Genomic DNA, 18,028 nt, shown 5'->3' with positions numbered 1-18,028 from the left:
ATACCATAGATTAAATCAATCCATTCATTTATAGTTGGTATAACATTTGTAAGCCACTTTTTTGGATGCCACCAGCAATACCCTCATTAGATACTGATCCTGCTTTGCAAAGTGAAGTCCTCCCAGATCTGCAAGATACATGGTTTTAAAATCAAAAGGAATGTCAACACCAAAGACTGCTATATCCCACGATTTTGTAACCCTTTTTTCACCCCTGTGTCAATCATCTAATGTGATCCTGGGCTCTACACACCCTCCACCAACTTGAACTCATGCTTCCTTCATGCCCGAGTGTCCAAGTTGCTCCTTTACACCTTACAGGGGGAGTTTCCCTGGTTGGACGTAGCGCGTGGAAGGAACACGTTATTCCAACCAGTTCCTTTCCCCTCCATCAGGCGCCCCAGCTGGCCAGGGGGAGGCAGTTTAAATATAATATAAATAATGTATTTTTAGGGCATGTCATGTTGATCTACCTGGTACCTGCACAGCCTTTGGGATCTACTGGTAGGTCACGATCTACCTTTTGGGCACCCCTGGTATGGCATACCCCTTTTGTGCCCATATGGACCTGATGCCCCCTTTTGCACCCATATACGGAGTTGACTGATTTGTTTGCGCTGAGATCTCTGTATCTCAGTCATTGGCCCGGTTTCTCAAAGGACACTTCTGGTTCTGCACATGCTCAGTTGCTCCTCTAGGCCGCACACAGAGATGGGGGAAGACATGCAGTAAAGGCCGTGTCGGGCTCGGGAGTCGAACCCGCGGCACACTGCGACTGGATCACCAGTCGGGTCCCCCAGACGGTTACGCCACCGCCTGGAGTAGGCTCTCTTCTAATAATAATAATAATAATTACTAGATGCCCAAGGTCAGGTCCTTGATAGCTCCAGCCTTCACAAGTTTCGCCAGAAACTGCTTTTCTTTCACTATGTTATGATTGGGTCTTTTTGTCACTGCTGACATTTTGCTGTGCTGTGCCACTGGCGTCCAGAATTGCGCTGCAGGATCAGGCGTTGTCTTCAAGACCATATGTCGAAACCACTCGAGGTCTTTAGCAAAAACTGCAGAGAGGTCAAACAGCGACTGGTCCTCTATCTGCTCCGTCTTCTTGGGGCAGCTTTCTCCTTTGAGAAACCGGGCCATTGTCTCTTTTACGCGCATATATGGAGATCACTGATGCATGGCCATGCCCCCTGTTGTGCCCATATGTGGAGCTGACTGATTTGTTTACGGTCCTCCCTTAAGTCAATTATTATAATATAATAAGATATGATTTCTGTGTCTAGCAGGATTTGATGCACAGGCCATGGACTGTTACTTCCAGTATATAGATACCGGTATACAGATATCAGACACGTGTGTCTGATATCTCTAGATTTAGATAGGAATTTGCCAAACAAGACCCCCCCATGGCAATCCAAATATAGTTGTGTACTATTTTCTTTTGTAGTGTTACAAGACGATATCTTTTCTTCTCCGTATTTGATTGAAACCTTTATTTATTCTCTAAAAGAGCATTAAGGTTCACGATCATTTGCAATGCTGCCAAGATATACACAGAATCAACTAGAACTGCACTCTGTCGAGTGCCTACCTGTTTGTTGCACGCTAGTAGGCCATAAATGGCCTACTAGCGCGCAAGCAGAGCGCGCAAGTACCGCTACAAATCTCAAATCTCAGCTTCTCTGTGAAGGAACGTTTGAAATGTTGAATTATTAGGTTTAGCTATTTGCTACCTACCTACTTTATGCATGTAAAAAGTAGTATTATGAAGTATGGCACAAGTTTCTATCTATAATTATTCTGGATCCCTTTTTAGTTTCTCAAAGAAACATAAATCATCGATATCCGATGAAAACAAAAGGTATATAAACTGAAATAAAATATGTTAATTATCACGTATAATATTTTAAATTGTCAATTGCTTTAAATTTACTTACTCTTAGACTATAGTGATATTAATACTAAATGCCTCTGTGTATATGTATATGTAAGTTGTAAATTGATTAGCGGTATACTGTGGTTACTTTGCGCCACTTTTGATGCGTATGCACCGTCCCAGCATATTCGATGCGTATGCACCGTCCCAGCATATTCGATGCGTATGCACCGTCCCAGCATATTCGATGCGTATGCACCGTCCCAGCATATTCGATGCGTATGCACCGTCCCAGCATATTCGATGCGTATCCACCGTCCCAGCATATTCGATGCGTATGCACCGTCCCAGCAAATGACGCAATGACTACTTGTGCCCGATACGGCAGTGGTGCCAGATTACATACATGTATACATAGGAGCATTACCTTTAATCCTCCCGACACTAAAACATATCGTCATTACGTCACCATCGAAAACCAATTACACTATGGCATTGGGTCCTTTAATCCACATCTTTATTACATCATCATTGAGAGCTAGTTATACCAGTTATACCCTGACGTCATATGCTGGGACGGTGCATACGCATCAAATATGCTGGGACGGTGCATAGGCATCGAATATCGTCCTGGCCGAAACTCTAATTCCTATATATCGAATTATGGATAGATCTGACTGGCTTAGCCATCATGACAAGCCTAGTCAGAGGATATATATATATATATATAACTGGGGTTTTAAGGTCGAAGCTTAAGCTCTAATTGGACATCAATGCGGCGAGTTCTAACCTAAGTAATCAGCAATAGAGATTTGAGCTACCGGTATTTAAAACTCACTCAGTGCCACAGGACGCCTTTGGACGCGTTCTGCTTGTGCAAGTAACAATTCAGACATAGACAGATATTATAATAAAACACAAAAACAAATCTACAATTAAGGCATATTTATACAACACAGAAACAATGAAATAAAACAATAAGTTAAAAACAATTACACTGTGAGGTGTATATATAGGGAAGTTTAAAGCCCAAACCACACCAAAGGGTTGGGTCGCGACAAAACGCTTTTTAAGGTAAACCACAGTTGCAAGGAGTTGCATTGGTGTGGTTGACCTTAAAACTGTTTTGTCCCGACCCGACCCTTTGGTGTGGTTTGGGCTTAAGAGCAGGTTATTAAATTGTCCTTAGGATATTGGAGTATTACGTTTTTCGAGCTTGTTGAGTGTTCCATGAAATAGGGGCATCGAAGCAGAAATAATATGTGTACGTCTACATGGCCTTTATCCAGCTCTACACAGTAGGTCTTCCACGTCGTCCTCTCAAGAAAGAGGAGAGAGCTTCTCTTTAGTGGCAGGTCTGGCGGGTAAGGATGTGGAAGGCATGTTGGGAAGCGACTCCAGCAGGTCCTTGTCGAGCTCTTCCCGTTGCATCTCATCCAACTCGGCCAGCAGCTCATCCTCGTCGAATTCCTCTCCTAAGTCCTTGAATTTCCCGATGGCATCAGAGATTTCCTGAGCCAGCTCCTGTTGCTCTGTTATGTCCTGTAGGAGATCATCGGCCTTGTCAATGCCAACGCTTTCGTGACAAGATTTCATGGCCTTGGCAGCAAAGGCCATGTTCTTGAGAACTTCAGTGTTGGTGTAGGCATTCTGCAGTGCCTCTCTCTGGAACTCGATGGTGGACAGTGTTCCATCGATCTGGCTCAGCTGATTCTCATACCGCTTCTTTCTTTTCAAGGCCAGCAGAGCCTCCTTTCTGTTTTTACTGCCATACTTCTTTGCGGTGAGGAGTTCATGGGAAATCTTGCTCTCTAGAATTTCTTGTTTCCTGGTTAGCATCCCCTCTGTCTCCCAGAGTTTCTGGAGCGCCTCTTGTGGACTAGGACTAGGTCCCCTTTCCCCTCCTTTTCCTCGTAGTCCTCCTCGGCCAAACAACTTAGTGATCAAAGACATTTCTGAGAAGCTATAGAACAAAACGAAAAAAACGCTGTCAACGACACTGGGTGGAAGTAGCCCAAAGCTCCGATAGTGAATGCCGGTGAGCGGTCGGTTAAAGCATATATAGTCCCTGATGATGTCACGCTCTGTCATCTCTATGCCCATATATGGTGGTATGGAGTCCAATCAGTCCATGATGTCAGGCCATCAGCATGTGGTAACCATAACGACCAGGACTCACTCAAACATATTGAGTAACTATGACGACGGCCCACTGTAAAGCATGAAAGCAGCTTTTCCCGTCATCAGGGTGAGAGACCATGCTCTGACATCACTCTGTGACATCACAAGCTCCCATATGCCCATATTATGGCCTTCAAAAGGGACACAGACTGACAGATACAGAGATCTCCATATATGGGAATAAAGGACACAGGTAGACAGATACAGGGATCTCCATATATGGACATAATAGGGACACAGGTAGATAGATATACATTTATATACGTCTAACCTGTGTCCCTGGTGCAAATACAGCAACATACAGCTAGCCAATCGCAGTGTGGGAGGCGGGACATGTGAAGTCAAGGAAGACAGAATTTGAGAAGCTACATTTCAAAAATCACACCTGTGTGAAGTGAGGGGCACTCATATATTAAAGTCTAACTCGTCATGTTGATTAGGTGATGTACTGGTGATTTAAAACAAACGGTGTCAAAAACATTTGACAAACATTAAACATTAAATTCTCTTTTTTGTTAATGGCATTTCATGTTTTTAAAACAAACATTGAACTAAACACAAACATGAATCCTGTGTATAAATAAATTAAAAATACTTAACGGCAACACCGATTCGCTTTTAAGGTCCCTGCACACAGAGCGCGTTTTTCAGATTTCTAGCGGCGTTTCTCCGTCAGTTTTCCGAAAATCGCGTCCAGTGTGCAACCACCTTAAGGGCCTTTCAAACGTGAAGCGATATAACGCGCCTATCGTTCATTTTCAATGAGACCTGAGTTTTTGCGCGGAGAAGTTACGGTGCGACAACGCAAGCTTATTTACGTGAGCGCGGGGTGATGGCGGCGGCGCACACGATTTGCAGCGGCTACTCCAGCTCATGTTGCTTATTGTAAACCAGCTGAATGACTTCTATGCACGATTTGAGGCCACAAACAACAGCCCTGCTCAGAAAGCCGTGCCACAGTCTGGTGAACAGGTTCTGTGTCTCACCCCTACCAGTGTGAGGAGAGTCCTGTCACAGATCAACCCCCGAAAGGCTGCAGGGCCAGACAATATATCTGCGCGGGTACTCAGAGACTGCGCGGAACAGTTGAAGGATGTCCTCACAGACATTTTTAACACATCCCTGCGTCAGGCTGTTTTCCCAAAATGCCTCAAATCTGCCACCATCATTCCAGTCCCAAAAAAGTGCCCTGTATCTTGCCTAAATGACTATCGCCCCATAGCACTGACACCCATCATTATGAAGTGCTTTGAGAGGCTGGTCTTGGAGAACATCAAAAGAGCCCTGCCCCCCAACATGGACCCCCATCAGTATGCATACCGGGCAAACAGGTCCACTGACGATGCTGTGTCTACTGCCCTGCACTTGGCCCTTACACACCTGGACAAGAGAAACACATACGTCAGAATGCTGTTCATTGACTTCAGCTCCGCTTTTAACACAATCATCCCCCAGCAGCTGATAGGGAAGCTGAGCACACTGGGTCTCAACACGCCTCTCTGTAACTGGATTCTGGACTTCCTCACCTGCAGGCCGCAGTCAGTCAGAATAGGAGGACATAGCTCCAGCACCATCACACTGAGTACCGGCTCCCCCCAGGGCTGTGTGCTCAGTCCACTCCTGTTCACCTTATTGACCCACGACTGTTCTGCCAGGTCCAGCTCCAACCAGTTCATCAAATTCACTGACGACACGACAGTGGTGGGTCTATAGTCACGAACGGCGATGAGACACAATACAGAGAGGAGGTGGAGAAACTGGCCATGTGGTGTAATGACAACAACCTGTCCCTAAATGTGGACAAGACCAAGGAGATGGTCATTAGAGGCCCCACTGTGCTCACCCCACTTATCATCAACGGTGCTGCTGTGGAAAAGGTAAAAAGTACCAAGTTCCTGGGGGTGCACATTGCTGACGACCTAAAGTGGTCCACTAACACCTCAGCCATCACTAAGAAAGCCCAGAAACGCCTGTATTTCCTGCGGAGTCTGAAGAAAGTGAACTCCCCCCCCCCTCTCTATCATGACATCCTTCTATAAAGGAACCATGGAGAGCGTCCTGACGTACTGCATCACAGCCTGGTATGGGAATTGCACAGATGCCGACCGCAAGTCCCTACAGAGGATAGTGAGAGCAGCGGAGAAGATCACAGGTGTCCCCCTCCCCCCCATAGCTGACATATACACGGACCGTTGTGTCAGGAAGGCCATGAATATTATGACCCACCCCTCCCACCATCTACTTGAACTCCTGCCATCTGGCCATCCTCAAGAGACTAGGAGGAAGCACCAGCAGGCTGACCAACAGTTTCTTCCCCCAAACTATCAGAGCCTAGGAGGAAGCACCAGCAGGCTGACCAACAGTTTCTTCCCCCAAACTATCAGAGCCTAGGAGGAAGCACCAGCAGGCTGACCAACAGTTTCTTCCCCCAAACTATCAGAGCCTAGGAGGAAGCACCAGCAGGCTGACCAACAGTTTCTTCCCCCAAACTATCAGAGCCTAGGAGGAAGCACCAGCAGGCTGACCAACAGTTTCTTCCCCCAAACTATCAGGACACTGAACACTCGCCACATATTGCCCCCAAGGAGGGATGAACAGCACCTTACACACATGCACTTTGAATGCATCAGCACTTTTTCCTGCCAATGTTGTCTGCTCCTTTTACCTTCTTAATGTTTTTTAATAAGGCCTTGCCTCTTTTTAATGTGTCTATTGTTTTTAAATGTGAAGCACCATGAGCCATGGAGAACGGCATTTTGCTCCCCTGTATGCCCAGTGTATATTTGTGGAAGTAACAATAAATCTGATTGATTGATTGATAAGCTTATAAATTCCACATTCCAGGAGAAATACAAATGACCCACAAATACCCAACGGTGTGTCAGACACAAAGAACTTTATTCTGGAACACTATGCCATCAGAACACACTATGCCATCAGAACACACTATGCCATCAGAACACTATGCCATCAGAACACACTATGCCATCAGAACACTATGCCATCAGAACACTATGCCATCAGAACACATGCACCTCCGACTGCCTTGATCTTCTCCTCTGCCTTACTGCTGAAGAACTTGGCCTTGACGATCACTGGCTGCTTGGGCAGCTTTCCTTTCCCCAGGACTTTGTAGTAACCGGCACGCACGGCATCGATGACGGGCGCAGCGCCTTCCGGCTTGGCGGCGTAGTTGAGCCTAGTCTGCTCGCTCACCAGAGTCCACAACTTGTCCAGGTTGATGGTGGGGCAATGCTTTGTGTTCTTCTTCAGGTGGTAGTGTCTCATACCCACCTTACCAAAGTACCCAGGATGGTATTTATCGAAGTTGATCCTGTGGTGATGCATGCCACCAGCATTACCACGGCCTCCAGGATGCTTTCGGTGCTTGCCAACGCGACCATGTCCATGGCTGACGTGCCCTCTGAGTTTCCTGGTCTTGGTCTTCTTGGTAGGCATCTTGGAGGAGAGTTGAAAGGTTATATTTGTCCGTGACCAGACAATATGGGCGCCTACCAGTGAATGGACATTCAAGGGACCCTCGACGTCCCAAATACAGAAAAGGTAACCAAGGGTCCCAAAAGGGGCTACCCTCACACTGAGGTTGCCCATATATGGTGATACATTTACAGTATATCTGTCTATCTGTGTCCCTTTTATGGCCATATATGGAGATCTCTGTGTCTGTCTACCTATGTCCTCATTTATGCCTATATATGGAGATCTCTGTGTCTGTCTGTCTGTCCTTTATGCCCATATATGGATAATTTGGAGATCTCTGTATCTGTCTACCTGTGTGTCCTTTATGCCCATATATGGATAATTTGGAGATCTCTGTATCTGTCTACCTGTGTGTCCTTTATGCCCATATATGGAGAATTTTGAGATCTCTGTATCCTCCATAATATTGGCATGCCCATATGGGCATATCGGAGCTTGTGATGTCAGAGAATAATGTCAGAGCACGTCATCATCCGTGATGACATCATGGTCTCTCACGCTGATGATGGGAAAAGCTGCTTTCATGCTTTAAGATTACAAGTACTCAAGCTTACTTACTCAATATGTTTGGCCTGGTTGTTATGGTTACCACTGCTGCTGGTGTGACGTCATGGACTCCATATTTGGGTACAATGAATTGCGGATTCAAATAAAAACATCACACCAGTGTGAACCAAGTGGTGCAACTCCCATCTATTGGTTCTCTGTATCGTTCCAATTTGTATCATTCCAATTTCTTCTCTGTATCGTTTCAATTTCTTCTGTATCGTTTGCGTCCAGCAGGTGGCAGCCATGTCACATACTTCTCTCGTTCCATGCTCAGGGGTACACACACACACACACACACACACACACACAAACAGGCACACGGACATTGTAAGCTGGAAGTAGAAGTGGTTGCACCACTTAAAAAACTAAAGTGTGTGTTTGTGTGTGTGTGTGTGTGTGTGTGTGTGTGTGTGTGTGTGTGTGTGTGCGTGTGTGTGCAGGTTCCACTGGCCTCAAATATTTACGGATTGATTGCACCGAATGCAGGCCTGGGCTTTGCCATCGGTAAGAATATTTGTTTACTGCATGTTCTTCTTTTTCCCATCGGGGTCGCCACAGCCTTCTGCTTCTGTCCTCTGGGTCTTCTGTCCTCTGGGTCTTCTGTCCTCTGGGTCTTCTGTCCTCTGGGTCTTCTGTCCTCTGGGTCTTCTGTCCTCTGGGTCTTCTGTCCTCTGGGTCTTCTGTCCTCTGGGTCTTCTGTCCTCTGGGTCTTCTGTCCTCTGGGTCTTCTGTCCTCTGGGTCTTCTGTCCTCTGGGTCTTCCTCTGTCATTCCAGCCACCTGCATGTCCTCTCTCACTGAATCCATCCGTGGTGGAACAAGTACTCAAAGTTTTTACTCAAGTAAAAGTATCAATACTGCAATATAGAAATACTCTGTTACAAGTAAAATAATTCAACATTTACTTAAGTAAAAGTACAAAAGAATTGGCTTCAAAATGTACTTAAAGGACAACTTTAGTTTTTTTCAACCAAGGTTCATGTTTTAGGTTGTTATTAGAGAAAGTAAAAGATGAGTGTTAATTCTTTTTCATTTGCTGCTTTCTTTAGTTTTAGGGATTTTAGCTGTTTTTGACAGGGGGGGCGGGGACATTCGAGCATGGGGCTAAATATGTATTCTTTTACATACTTTTTTATCATTTACTATAGTCCTACTAGACCCCAGTGATATTTTGTGTAGAGCAAAAACAGTTTTTTTTAAGGTTTTTAATGGACCCTCCTCTGCTCCATTGAAGCTGAGTATAAGCGGCCACTAAAAGTGTGTGTGTGTGTGTGTGTGTGTGTGTGTGTGTGTGTTTGTGTGTGTGTGTGTGTGTGTGTGTGTGTGTGTGTGTGTGTGTGTGTGTGTGTGTGTGTTTTTGTGTGTATTAGGTATGGTAGATTCTTCCATGATGGCCATCATGGGTTATCTTGTGGACATCCGTCATGCGTCTGTGTACGGAAGTGTGTATGCTATTGCTGATGTAGCACTGTGCCTGGGCTTTGCTGTCGGTAAGTCGCACGCAGACACGCACGCACGTACGTACATGCATGCACACAGGCACGCACACGCGCGGCGCACCAAGAGTGAACACATTGCATGCAAACACAGATACAAACTTCCATTATTTATTATTTATTCATTATTTATTGATTTATTGATACTATGTTGCGGAACTTGCGGGTGATTAGGTGGGGTGGGATCGGCTAGTTTTAGGAGAGCTTTATTGTTTGTTTATGTATGCATGAATGTATTTGTTGTATTCTTCTGTAATTTGCTGTATGTTGCTCGACCCCCTGGAAAACGAGATGATACATCTCAAGGGGATATCCTTTTCTCAATAAAGGTTCATATACAGTATATTAAGGGGATATCCTTTTCTCAATAAAGGTTCATATACAGTATATTAAGGGGATATCCTTTTCTCAATAAAGGTTCATATACAGTATATTAAGGGGATATCCTTTTCTCAATAAAGGTTCATATACAGTATATTAAGGGGAAATCCTTTTCTCAATAAAGGTTCATATACAGTATATTAAAAGATGATGTTATACTACCAGGTCCATCCACCGGGGGAGCTGTTGTGCAGTCCATTGGTTTTCCCTACCTGATGGTTGCGATTGGCGTCATCAACATCCTGTACGCTCCGCTCTGCTACTTCCTGCGGAATCCTGCGGTCAGAGAGGAGAAGATGGTGAGGGGCGTTTTAAAATGCATGATGTCATAATGATGTAATAATGATGTAATAATGATGTAATAAGTCCATCTTCTTCCCGCACGTTTTAAAATGCATGATGTCATAAGTCGATCTTCTTGTATAACAGCTGTATATTTTGAACCAAATCAGCTTTAACCCATTCTGACCGGGCACCCATTTTGGTATTAGCATCATGTTATGCTTTAGCTATTGAAAAATAGCAGATCTACAAGCTCATATCGCGCCACCGAGTGGCGCGATACGAGCTTGTAGGTCTGCTATTTTTGAAAAATCGAAGAGCGACTGACATTTCTAGAATCTGATCTCAGGTCAGAATGGGTTCATCAGACCAGTGTGTGTCCGGCGGAAATCTCGTTTGAATCTGATCTCAGGTCAGAATGGGTTAAAAGGTTTACTGATTCTGTCTTCATCAGTTATTGTTCTCAAAGCGGGGATCCAGGGACCCCCGTGAGTCCTTGAGGGGGTTCCAGCAGGTCTTGGTCTGTAAATGTAAATGTACACCCTTTGAGTTATAAGTTATAAGTTATTAAGTTATTAAGTTATTAAGTTATTAAGTTATAAGTCACTGCTTAAAGCAAACGTAAAAAATCCATAGACTTGGCTGCCAGACGTTGGAGTGGCCAGTGTAACACCAGGAATCGAACCCGGGTCTCCCGCGTGGAAAGCCAACATCTTCACCACTAAGCCAAAGGGTTATCCTTACAACTCAGGGGAGATATTAGACTAAAGCCCACCACACACCGGCTGTGTCCCCCACGCGTCGCCGCGCGGCGGACACAGCCGCCTCCATTATTTTCAATGAACCTATCGCACACCGGCTGCGTCCGACGCGCCCTGGCGCGCGGTCACGCCTCGCCTGCCGCGCCGATGCACCGCTGTTCTATTTTCCAGGCGTTGACGCGCGGCCTCCACCCGGCTATCCGTGGGCGTGGCAATGGAATATAGTCAACAAAACTCCCCAGCCGCGTGGTAGCGCGCCGCGTCCTGTTGGTGTTGCCGTGCGGCTATGGCGCGCGGCAATACTGTGCCGCGGCGGTACGCGCGGCGGTCGCAGGCGGTGTGTGTCGGGCTTTAGACAGGCTGAGGCTGTGAGCCACTCTGCTACACTCACGCCCTTTTGACCTCCTCTTCCACTGGGCCCGGGAAACCCGATCCGGGTCACGGCACCATTGCAACACCCGGGAATCGAACCCGGGATCCCCTGCGTGGAAAGCCAAGATCTTAACCACTGATCCAAAGGGATATCCCTATGACTCTGGGGAGATATTAGACTTTTGAGGCCATCATGCTGAGGCTGTGAGCCACTCTTGCTACACTAGCGCCCCTCAACAAGGTCAAGTTAACCACACAGGGTTTAAGTGGTTAAAAATCACAGCTGTGTGAAGTGACATAAAATTGACACTATGCCTATTCGCTCAGACACTATGAGGTGAAATTCTCCATTCATTGTCGATTTGATGTTTGTGTGAAACGAAGATCTGACACTAATAGCAAAAAGTTTGGGGGGGGAATTGGGGGGGGGGGGGTTAATTGACTACTCTAATTTTTTAAGTAAAAAATAAACACTCGTGTATGTGTGAAATGTGTGGGAAAGCACAAGCCTACTGTGCATACGGTACATACAAACACATACACGCACACAGACAGACATCCATGCACGGGAACATACTGTATGCATGCACACAGACAGACATCCATGCACGGGAACATACTGTATGCATGCACACAGACAGACATCCATGCACGGGAACATACTGTATGCATGCACACAGACAGACATCCATGCACGGGAACATACTGTATGCATGCACACAGACAGACATCCATGCACGGGAACATACTGTATGCATGCACACAGACAGACATCCATGCACGGGAACATACTGTATGCATGCACACTGCAGCATAAAGTGTTTCTTTAGCCGTTTTTGTGGAGTGTAATTGACTCTCTATTATATGTGATGATTTCCTCTTTTAACTTTGAAGGCGGGCGTTCTGTGGCCTGTAATCATCTTAATGGTTCTAGTAATGACCCCCCCCACACACACACACACACACACACACACACACACACACACACACACACACACACACACACACACACACACACACACACACACACACGTGCACACATCAAACTGACAGTGCCACAGAGACTGGAGTCTTCACTTGGATAACAGGTTTGGACGGACATCAGAGAGAGAGAAAAGAAGAGAGATAGCTTCCTCTAACTCTTCTCTGAAGTATGTTGGAACCTGTCTGCCTGTGTGTGTGTGTGTGTGTGTGTGTGTGTGTGTGTGTGTGTGTGTGTGTGTGTGTGTGTGAGTGTGAGTGTGTGTGTGTGTGTGTGTGTGTGTGTGTGTGTGTGTGTGTGTGTGTGTGTGTGTGTGTGTGAGTGTGAGTGTGAGTGTGAGTGTGAGTGTGAGTGTGAGTGTGAGTGTGAGTGTGTGTGTGTGTGTGTGTGTGTGTGTGTGAGTGTGAGTGTGAGTGAGTGTGTGTGTGTGTGTGAGTGTGAGTGTGTGTAGTGTACATGTAAGTTTGTCTGTCCGAAAATACCAATAGTAATAGCCTAATTTACTCTCTGATTATTGTTTCCTTGCGTTATTGTATTTCTGGTCAGAGTCAAAATGTCTGCGTGTGTCTAAATGTCTGCGTGTGTCTAAATGTCTGCGTGTGTCTAAATGTCTGCGTGTGTCTAAATGTCTGCGTGTGTCTAAATGTCTGCGTGTGTCTAAATGTCTGCGTGTGTCTCGTCTTGTAGGCCATCCTGGACCAGGAGTGCGGCATGAGGAGTTACGACACACACAGAGTCTTCCCTCAGAAAGAACACCGAGCTTTCCCTCTGAGTGACGACAGTCAGGATGAGACGGAGGAGTATTAAAGAAGAGTTTAAAAGCCTCATTCATTCACAGTCCAGTTTCCGGTGAGGAGGTGACCACCGGAAACATGAGGTCACGTCACGCCGCCCGCGGTGCTCACCGACCGCTCACACAACACATCTCTCTGTTTGTTACTAAAACTACAACATGAGGTCACACAGCGGTGCTCACCGCTCACACAACACATCTCTCTGTTTGTTACTAAAACTACAACATGAGGTCACACAGCGGTGCTCACCGCTCACACAACACATCTCTCTGTTTGTTACTAAAACTACAACATGAGGTCACACAGCGGTGCTCACCGCTCACACAACACATCTCTCTGTTTGTTACTAAAACTACAACATGACGTCACACAGCGGTGCTCACCGCTCACACAACACATCTCTCTGTTTGTTACTAAAACTACAACATGAGGTCACACAGCGGTGCTCACCGCTCACACAACACATCTCTCTGTTTGTTACTAAAACTACAACATGAGGTCACACAGCGGTGCTCACCGCTCACGCAACACATCTCTCTGTTTGTTACTAAAACTACAACATGAGGTCACACAGCGGTGCTCACCGCTCACACAACACATCTCTCTGTTTTTACTAAAACTACAACATGACGTCACACAGCGGTGCTCACCGCTCACACAACACATCTCTCTGTTTGTTACTAAAACTACAACATGACGTCACGCCGCCCGCGGTGCTCAGCGCTCACACAACACATCTCTCTGTTTGTTACTAAAACTACAACATGACGTCACGCCGCCCGCGGTGCTCACCGCTCACACAACACATCTCTCTGTTTGTTACTAAAACTACAACATGAGGTCACACAGCGGTGCTCAGCGCTCACACAACACATCTATCTGTTTGTTACTAAAACTACAACATGACGTCACGCCGCCCGCGGTGCTCAGCGCTCACACAACACATCTCTCTGTTTGTTACTAAAACTACAACATGAGGTCACACAGCGGTGCTCACCGCTCACACAACACATCTCTCTGTTTGTTACTAAAACTACAACATGAGGTCACGCCGCCCGCGGTGCTCACCGCTCACACAACACATCTCTCTGTTTGTTACTAAAACTACAACATGACGCCACGCCGCCCGCGGTGCTCACCGCTCACACAACACATCTCTATGTTTTTACTAACCACCCGTTTTGGTGGTCACCTCTTCACTGAAAACTGGACTCTGAATTGGCATTCGTAGCCCCTAGAGGCCACGCTACTCGACTCTTGTTGACACAGACCTCTGTGTCTCATTAAAGCTCGTGGGGGGGAGATGTCTGTCAAAATGTACATGCAACATTAAGCACTGGAACCATAGCAGCCCCCTACCTGGGGGGCGAACATTCGGCGAAAATGGCTGATCTACGAGCTCGCAATGTGATCTTGTATTTCGTCTACTTTCGACAAAGATATTCTGTTGTAGAGGTTAAATTAAATGGACAGGGCCTTGTATAGAGCGAGCCCTGGGGGACTCCAGTCAATGAAGTATATAGGGTTTAAGTGGTTTAAACACTGGTTAGCTATTATCCTTGTTATAGGGCAAAGTGCTCTGTTTTACTTGCCAGATGTAGCCTGCAGCGTAATCCTGCAGAATGTGATTCTGTAAGTAGTAAAGCGCAAATGTGATTTATTGTGATGGTTTTCCTTTAATAAATGAATACCGGAAGAATTGTATGGCCATGTTATGATTTTATAGATTTCTACTCATGGAATGTTTAAGATAGCAAGAGATGGTAAAGGTATACTCGCATTTTTTACTTAAATAAAAGTATCAATACTGCAATGCAGAAATACAAATACACTAGTATAAGTCCAGAATTAAAAAAAATTACTTGTATAAAGATACAGGTACGGTCGCCCCTTTTCCATCTCGCCCCACTACTCTACCTAGCTGTAAATAACAAACATAATTCATGTTGGTGATTATATAAAAAGTATTATATTAATTTATCATTGTTAAGTTCACTCTGTATATCCACGGGAGTAATGGCATGATGATGCCATTACAAAACATGGGCTACATGGAAGAAATCTGTTTAATAAAACAAAATTAACTGCTAGAAGGTCCTAAATTGACTTAATTAAGCAGTCTCTGTTATTCATGTTATTCTGTCTTAATTTTACAGAGTATAGCCCATTCTGACCGGGCACCCATTTTGGTGTCAGCATCATGTTATGCTTTAGCTATTTAAAAATAGCAGATCTACAAGCTCATATCGCGCCACCGAGTGGCGCGATACGAGCTTGTAGGTCTGCTATTTTTTCAAAAATCGAAGAGCGACTGACATTTTTAGAATCTGATCTCAGGTCAGAATGGGTTCATCAGACCAGTGTGTGTCCGGCGGAAACCTCGTATCTCAGGTCAGAATGGGATAGAGATCGACTACTAATACAATCAAATAAATCTGTATACAAGATAATTTCAGAGAGGGAGGGAAATACTAAATGAACTCCATGAAAATATTTCACGGGGGCGAGTTGGTAAAGGGGCGAGTCGTTTTGTATACTGTATTTCCTGTCTGTGTTAAGCCTGAAGGCGGCTCTCTCATCTGCCCCGTTTGTCTGATGTGTGATCGTAGATTTACACACGATCAACACAGAGATTACTTGCAAAGCCGCGTGATCCAGTTTGAGTTTAATGGGATTATTGTCTATGCTCTTACGGTAAAAGATGACGTCGTTCTTAACCCATTCTGACCGGGCACCCATTTTGGTGTCAGCATCATGTTATGCTTTAGCTATTTAAAAAATAGCAGATCTACAAGCTCATATCGCGCCACCGAGTGGCGCGATACGAGCTTGTAGGTCTGCTATTTTTTGAAAAATCGAAGAACGACTGACATTTTTAGAATCTGATCTCGGGTCAGAATGGGTTCATCAGACCAGTGTGTGTCCGGCGGAAACCTCGTTATAAATCTGATCTCTCGGTTAAAAAGACATCAGAGGCAAGGCAAAGGCCAGCTTATTTGTACAGAACATTTCAATAACAAGGTAAATCAAAGTGAAACACAGTAAAGGACATGTGAATACAAATGGTTCCTATAGGTTCTGGATTTGTAATCCAGTTATTACACTGCAGCTCTGCAGCTCTGCAGCTCTGCAGCTCTGCAGCTCTGAAGCTCTGCAGCTCTGCAGCTCTGCAGCTCTGCAGCTCTGCAGCTCTGCAGCTCTGCAGCTCTGCAGCTCTACAGCTCTGCAGCTCTGCAGCTCTGCAGCTCTGCAGCTCTGCAGCTCTGCAGCTCGGGTCGCAGCTCTGCAGCTCTGCAGCTCTGCAGCTCTGCAGCTCTGCAGCTCTGCGGCTCTGCGGCTCTGCAGCTCTGCAGCTCTGCAGCTCTGCAGCTCTGCAGCTCGGGTCGCAGTTTGGAGAAAGAGAAAGGAAAGAGACGAGAATAAACATAATGACAAGACAAAGAGAACAGGGGGGAGTAGAAACACACACACACACACACACACACACCGCACGCACGCACACACACACACACACACACACACACACACACACACACACACACACACTCTTTAAGATGGGGGTCGGTGGATTTTTATTTTTTTATTAAAAAGTTAATAGAATATACATTTAAATTACTGTGCAACACAAGATGCAATTCAATGTGACATCAACTTGGAGTGCGGATGCCTGAATGGCAAACCTCGACTGCCAACACTAGAATTTTTTTATAAAAAACAAAACATAGAAGAAGGCAGCAGTAATCAGTTAACTGGAATGAGTTAGCAGACCTTAAGGTTTCTGAGACTTTGCACCTGATTATGTGGTGCATGACATGAATGAATGAATGAATGAGCACATTAATGAATGAATGAATGAATGAATGAGCACATGAATGAATGAATGAGCACATTAATGAATGAATGAATGAATGAATGAATGAGCACATTAATTAATGAATGAATGAATGAATGAGCACATTAATGAATGAATGAATGAATGAATGAATGAGCACATTAATGAATGAATGAATGAATGAATGAATGAGCACATTAATGAATGAATGAATGAATGAATGAATGAATGAGCACATTAATGAATGAATGAATGAATGAATGAATGAGCACATTAATTAATGAATGAATGAATGAATGAGCACATGAATGAATGAATGAGCACATTAATGAATGAATGAATGAATGAATGAATGAATGAGCACATTAATGAATGAATGAATGAATGAATGAATGAATGAATGAGCACATGAATGAATGAATGAGCACATGAATGAATGAATGAATGAATTAATGAATGAGCACATTAATGAATGAATGAATGAATGAATGAATGAATGAGCACATTAATGAAATGAAAGTCAATAGACTACGAATGTATCTGAATGCTCTGGGTGTCCATGTTAACAGGAAGTACAGTACTATCTGATGTTTAATTTCCTGTTTGGCCTCAATGGCAGACCGGGATCAGGGGAGGAACAGTATGGTGTACTTAGTTACAATTTGGAGGCATTTGTACTTTACTTGAGTTTGTCCAACTTCCAGTACTTTTACTTCTAGGCCTACTCCCATTACATCTCAGAGTCAAATATTGTACTTTTACTCTACTATTGTACTTTTACGATTACAAAACATACATTACCCACTTCAGCCCTATAGGCTATAGGCTATACATTTTGGCCATTTGGAAATAGATCAGCTATTTTCAAAAGATCTTTATACATTTGAAATTTTGAATTTTGAATTATGTATAAGGAGTAGGCTTCTTTTACTTTTGGTGTACGTTAAGTACATTTTGATGCCAATACTTTTGTACTTTCACTCAAGTACATTTTGAATTCCGGACATTTACTTGTAATG

The 18,028-nt window shown here is 44.8% G+C and overlaps 3 protein-coding genes across 4 annotated transcripts in view; 1 reads left to right on the top strand and 2 right to left on the bottom strand.

Moving 5' to 3' along the window:
• slc18a1 (solute carrier family 18 member A1) overlaps nt 1-13,260 on the top strand; it is a 42,199-nt gene extending 28,939 nt beyond the window's left edge. For both annotated transcript variants that reach the window (XM_083784784.1, XM_083784785.1), the window contains 4 exons: nt 8,551-8,614; nt 9,480-9,599; nt 10,152-10,285; nt 13,071-13,260. In XM_083784784.1, coding sequence (XP_083640910.1) covers nt 8,551-8,614; nt 9,480-9,599; nt 10,152-10,285; nt 13,071-13,190 — 438 coding nt within the window. In that variant the 3' untranslated portion in view covers nt 13,191-13,260. The remainder of the gene's footprint in view (nt 1-8,550; nt 8,615-9,479; nt 9,600-10,151; nt 10,286-13,070) is intronic.
• chmp4bb (charged multivesicular body protein 4Bb) lies at nt 3,200-3,832 on the bottom strand (the record flags this gene model as incomplete). Its single annotated transcript, XM_083784730.1, has 1 exon — nt 3,200-3,832. The coding sequence occupies one exon, from the start codon at nt 3,830-3,832 to the stop codon at nt 3,200-3,202; it is 633 nt and encodes a 210-aa protein (XP_083640856.1).
• LOC310872729 (large ribosomal subunit protein uL15-like) lies at nt 7,073-7,531 on the bottom strand (the record flags this gene model as incomplete). Its single annotated transcript, XM_083784786.1, has 1 exon — nt 7,073-7,531. The coding sequence occupies exon 1, from the start codon at nt 7,517-7,519 to the stop codon at nt 7,073-7,075; it is 447 nt and encodes a 148-aa protein (XP_083640912.1). The 5' UTR covers nt 7,520-7,531.
• Nucleotides 13,261-18,028: the final 4,768 nt, after the last annotated feature.

The sequence above is a fragment of the Protomyctophum parallelum genome (genome assembly GCF_964188405.1).
Source record: "Protomyctophum parallelum genome assembly, chromosome: 15".
In the NCBI taxonomy this organism is placed as follows: domain Eukaryota; kingdom Metazoa; phylum Chordata; class Actinopteri; order Myctophiformes; family Myctophidae; genus Protomyctophum; species Protomyctophum parallelum.
This window is presented reverse-complemented; position numbering and strand designations above follow the sequence as displayed.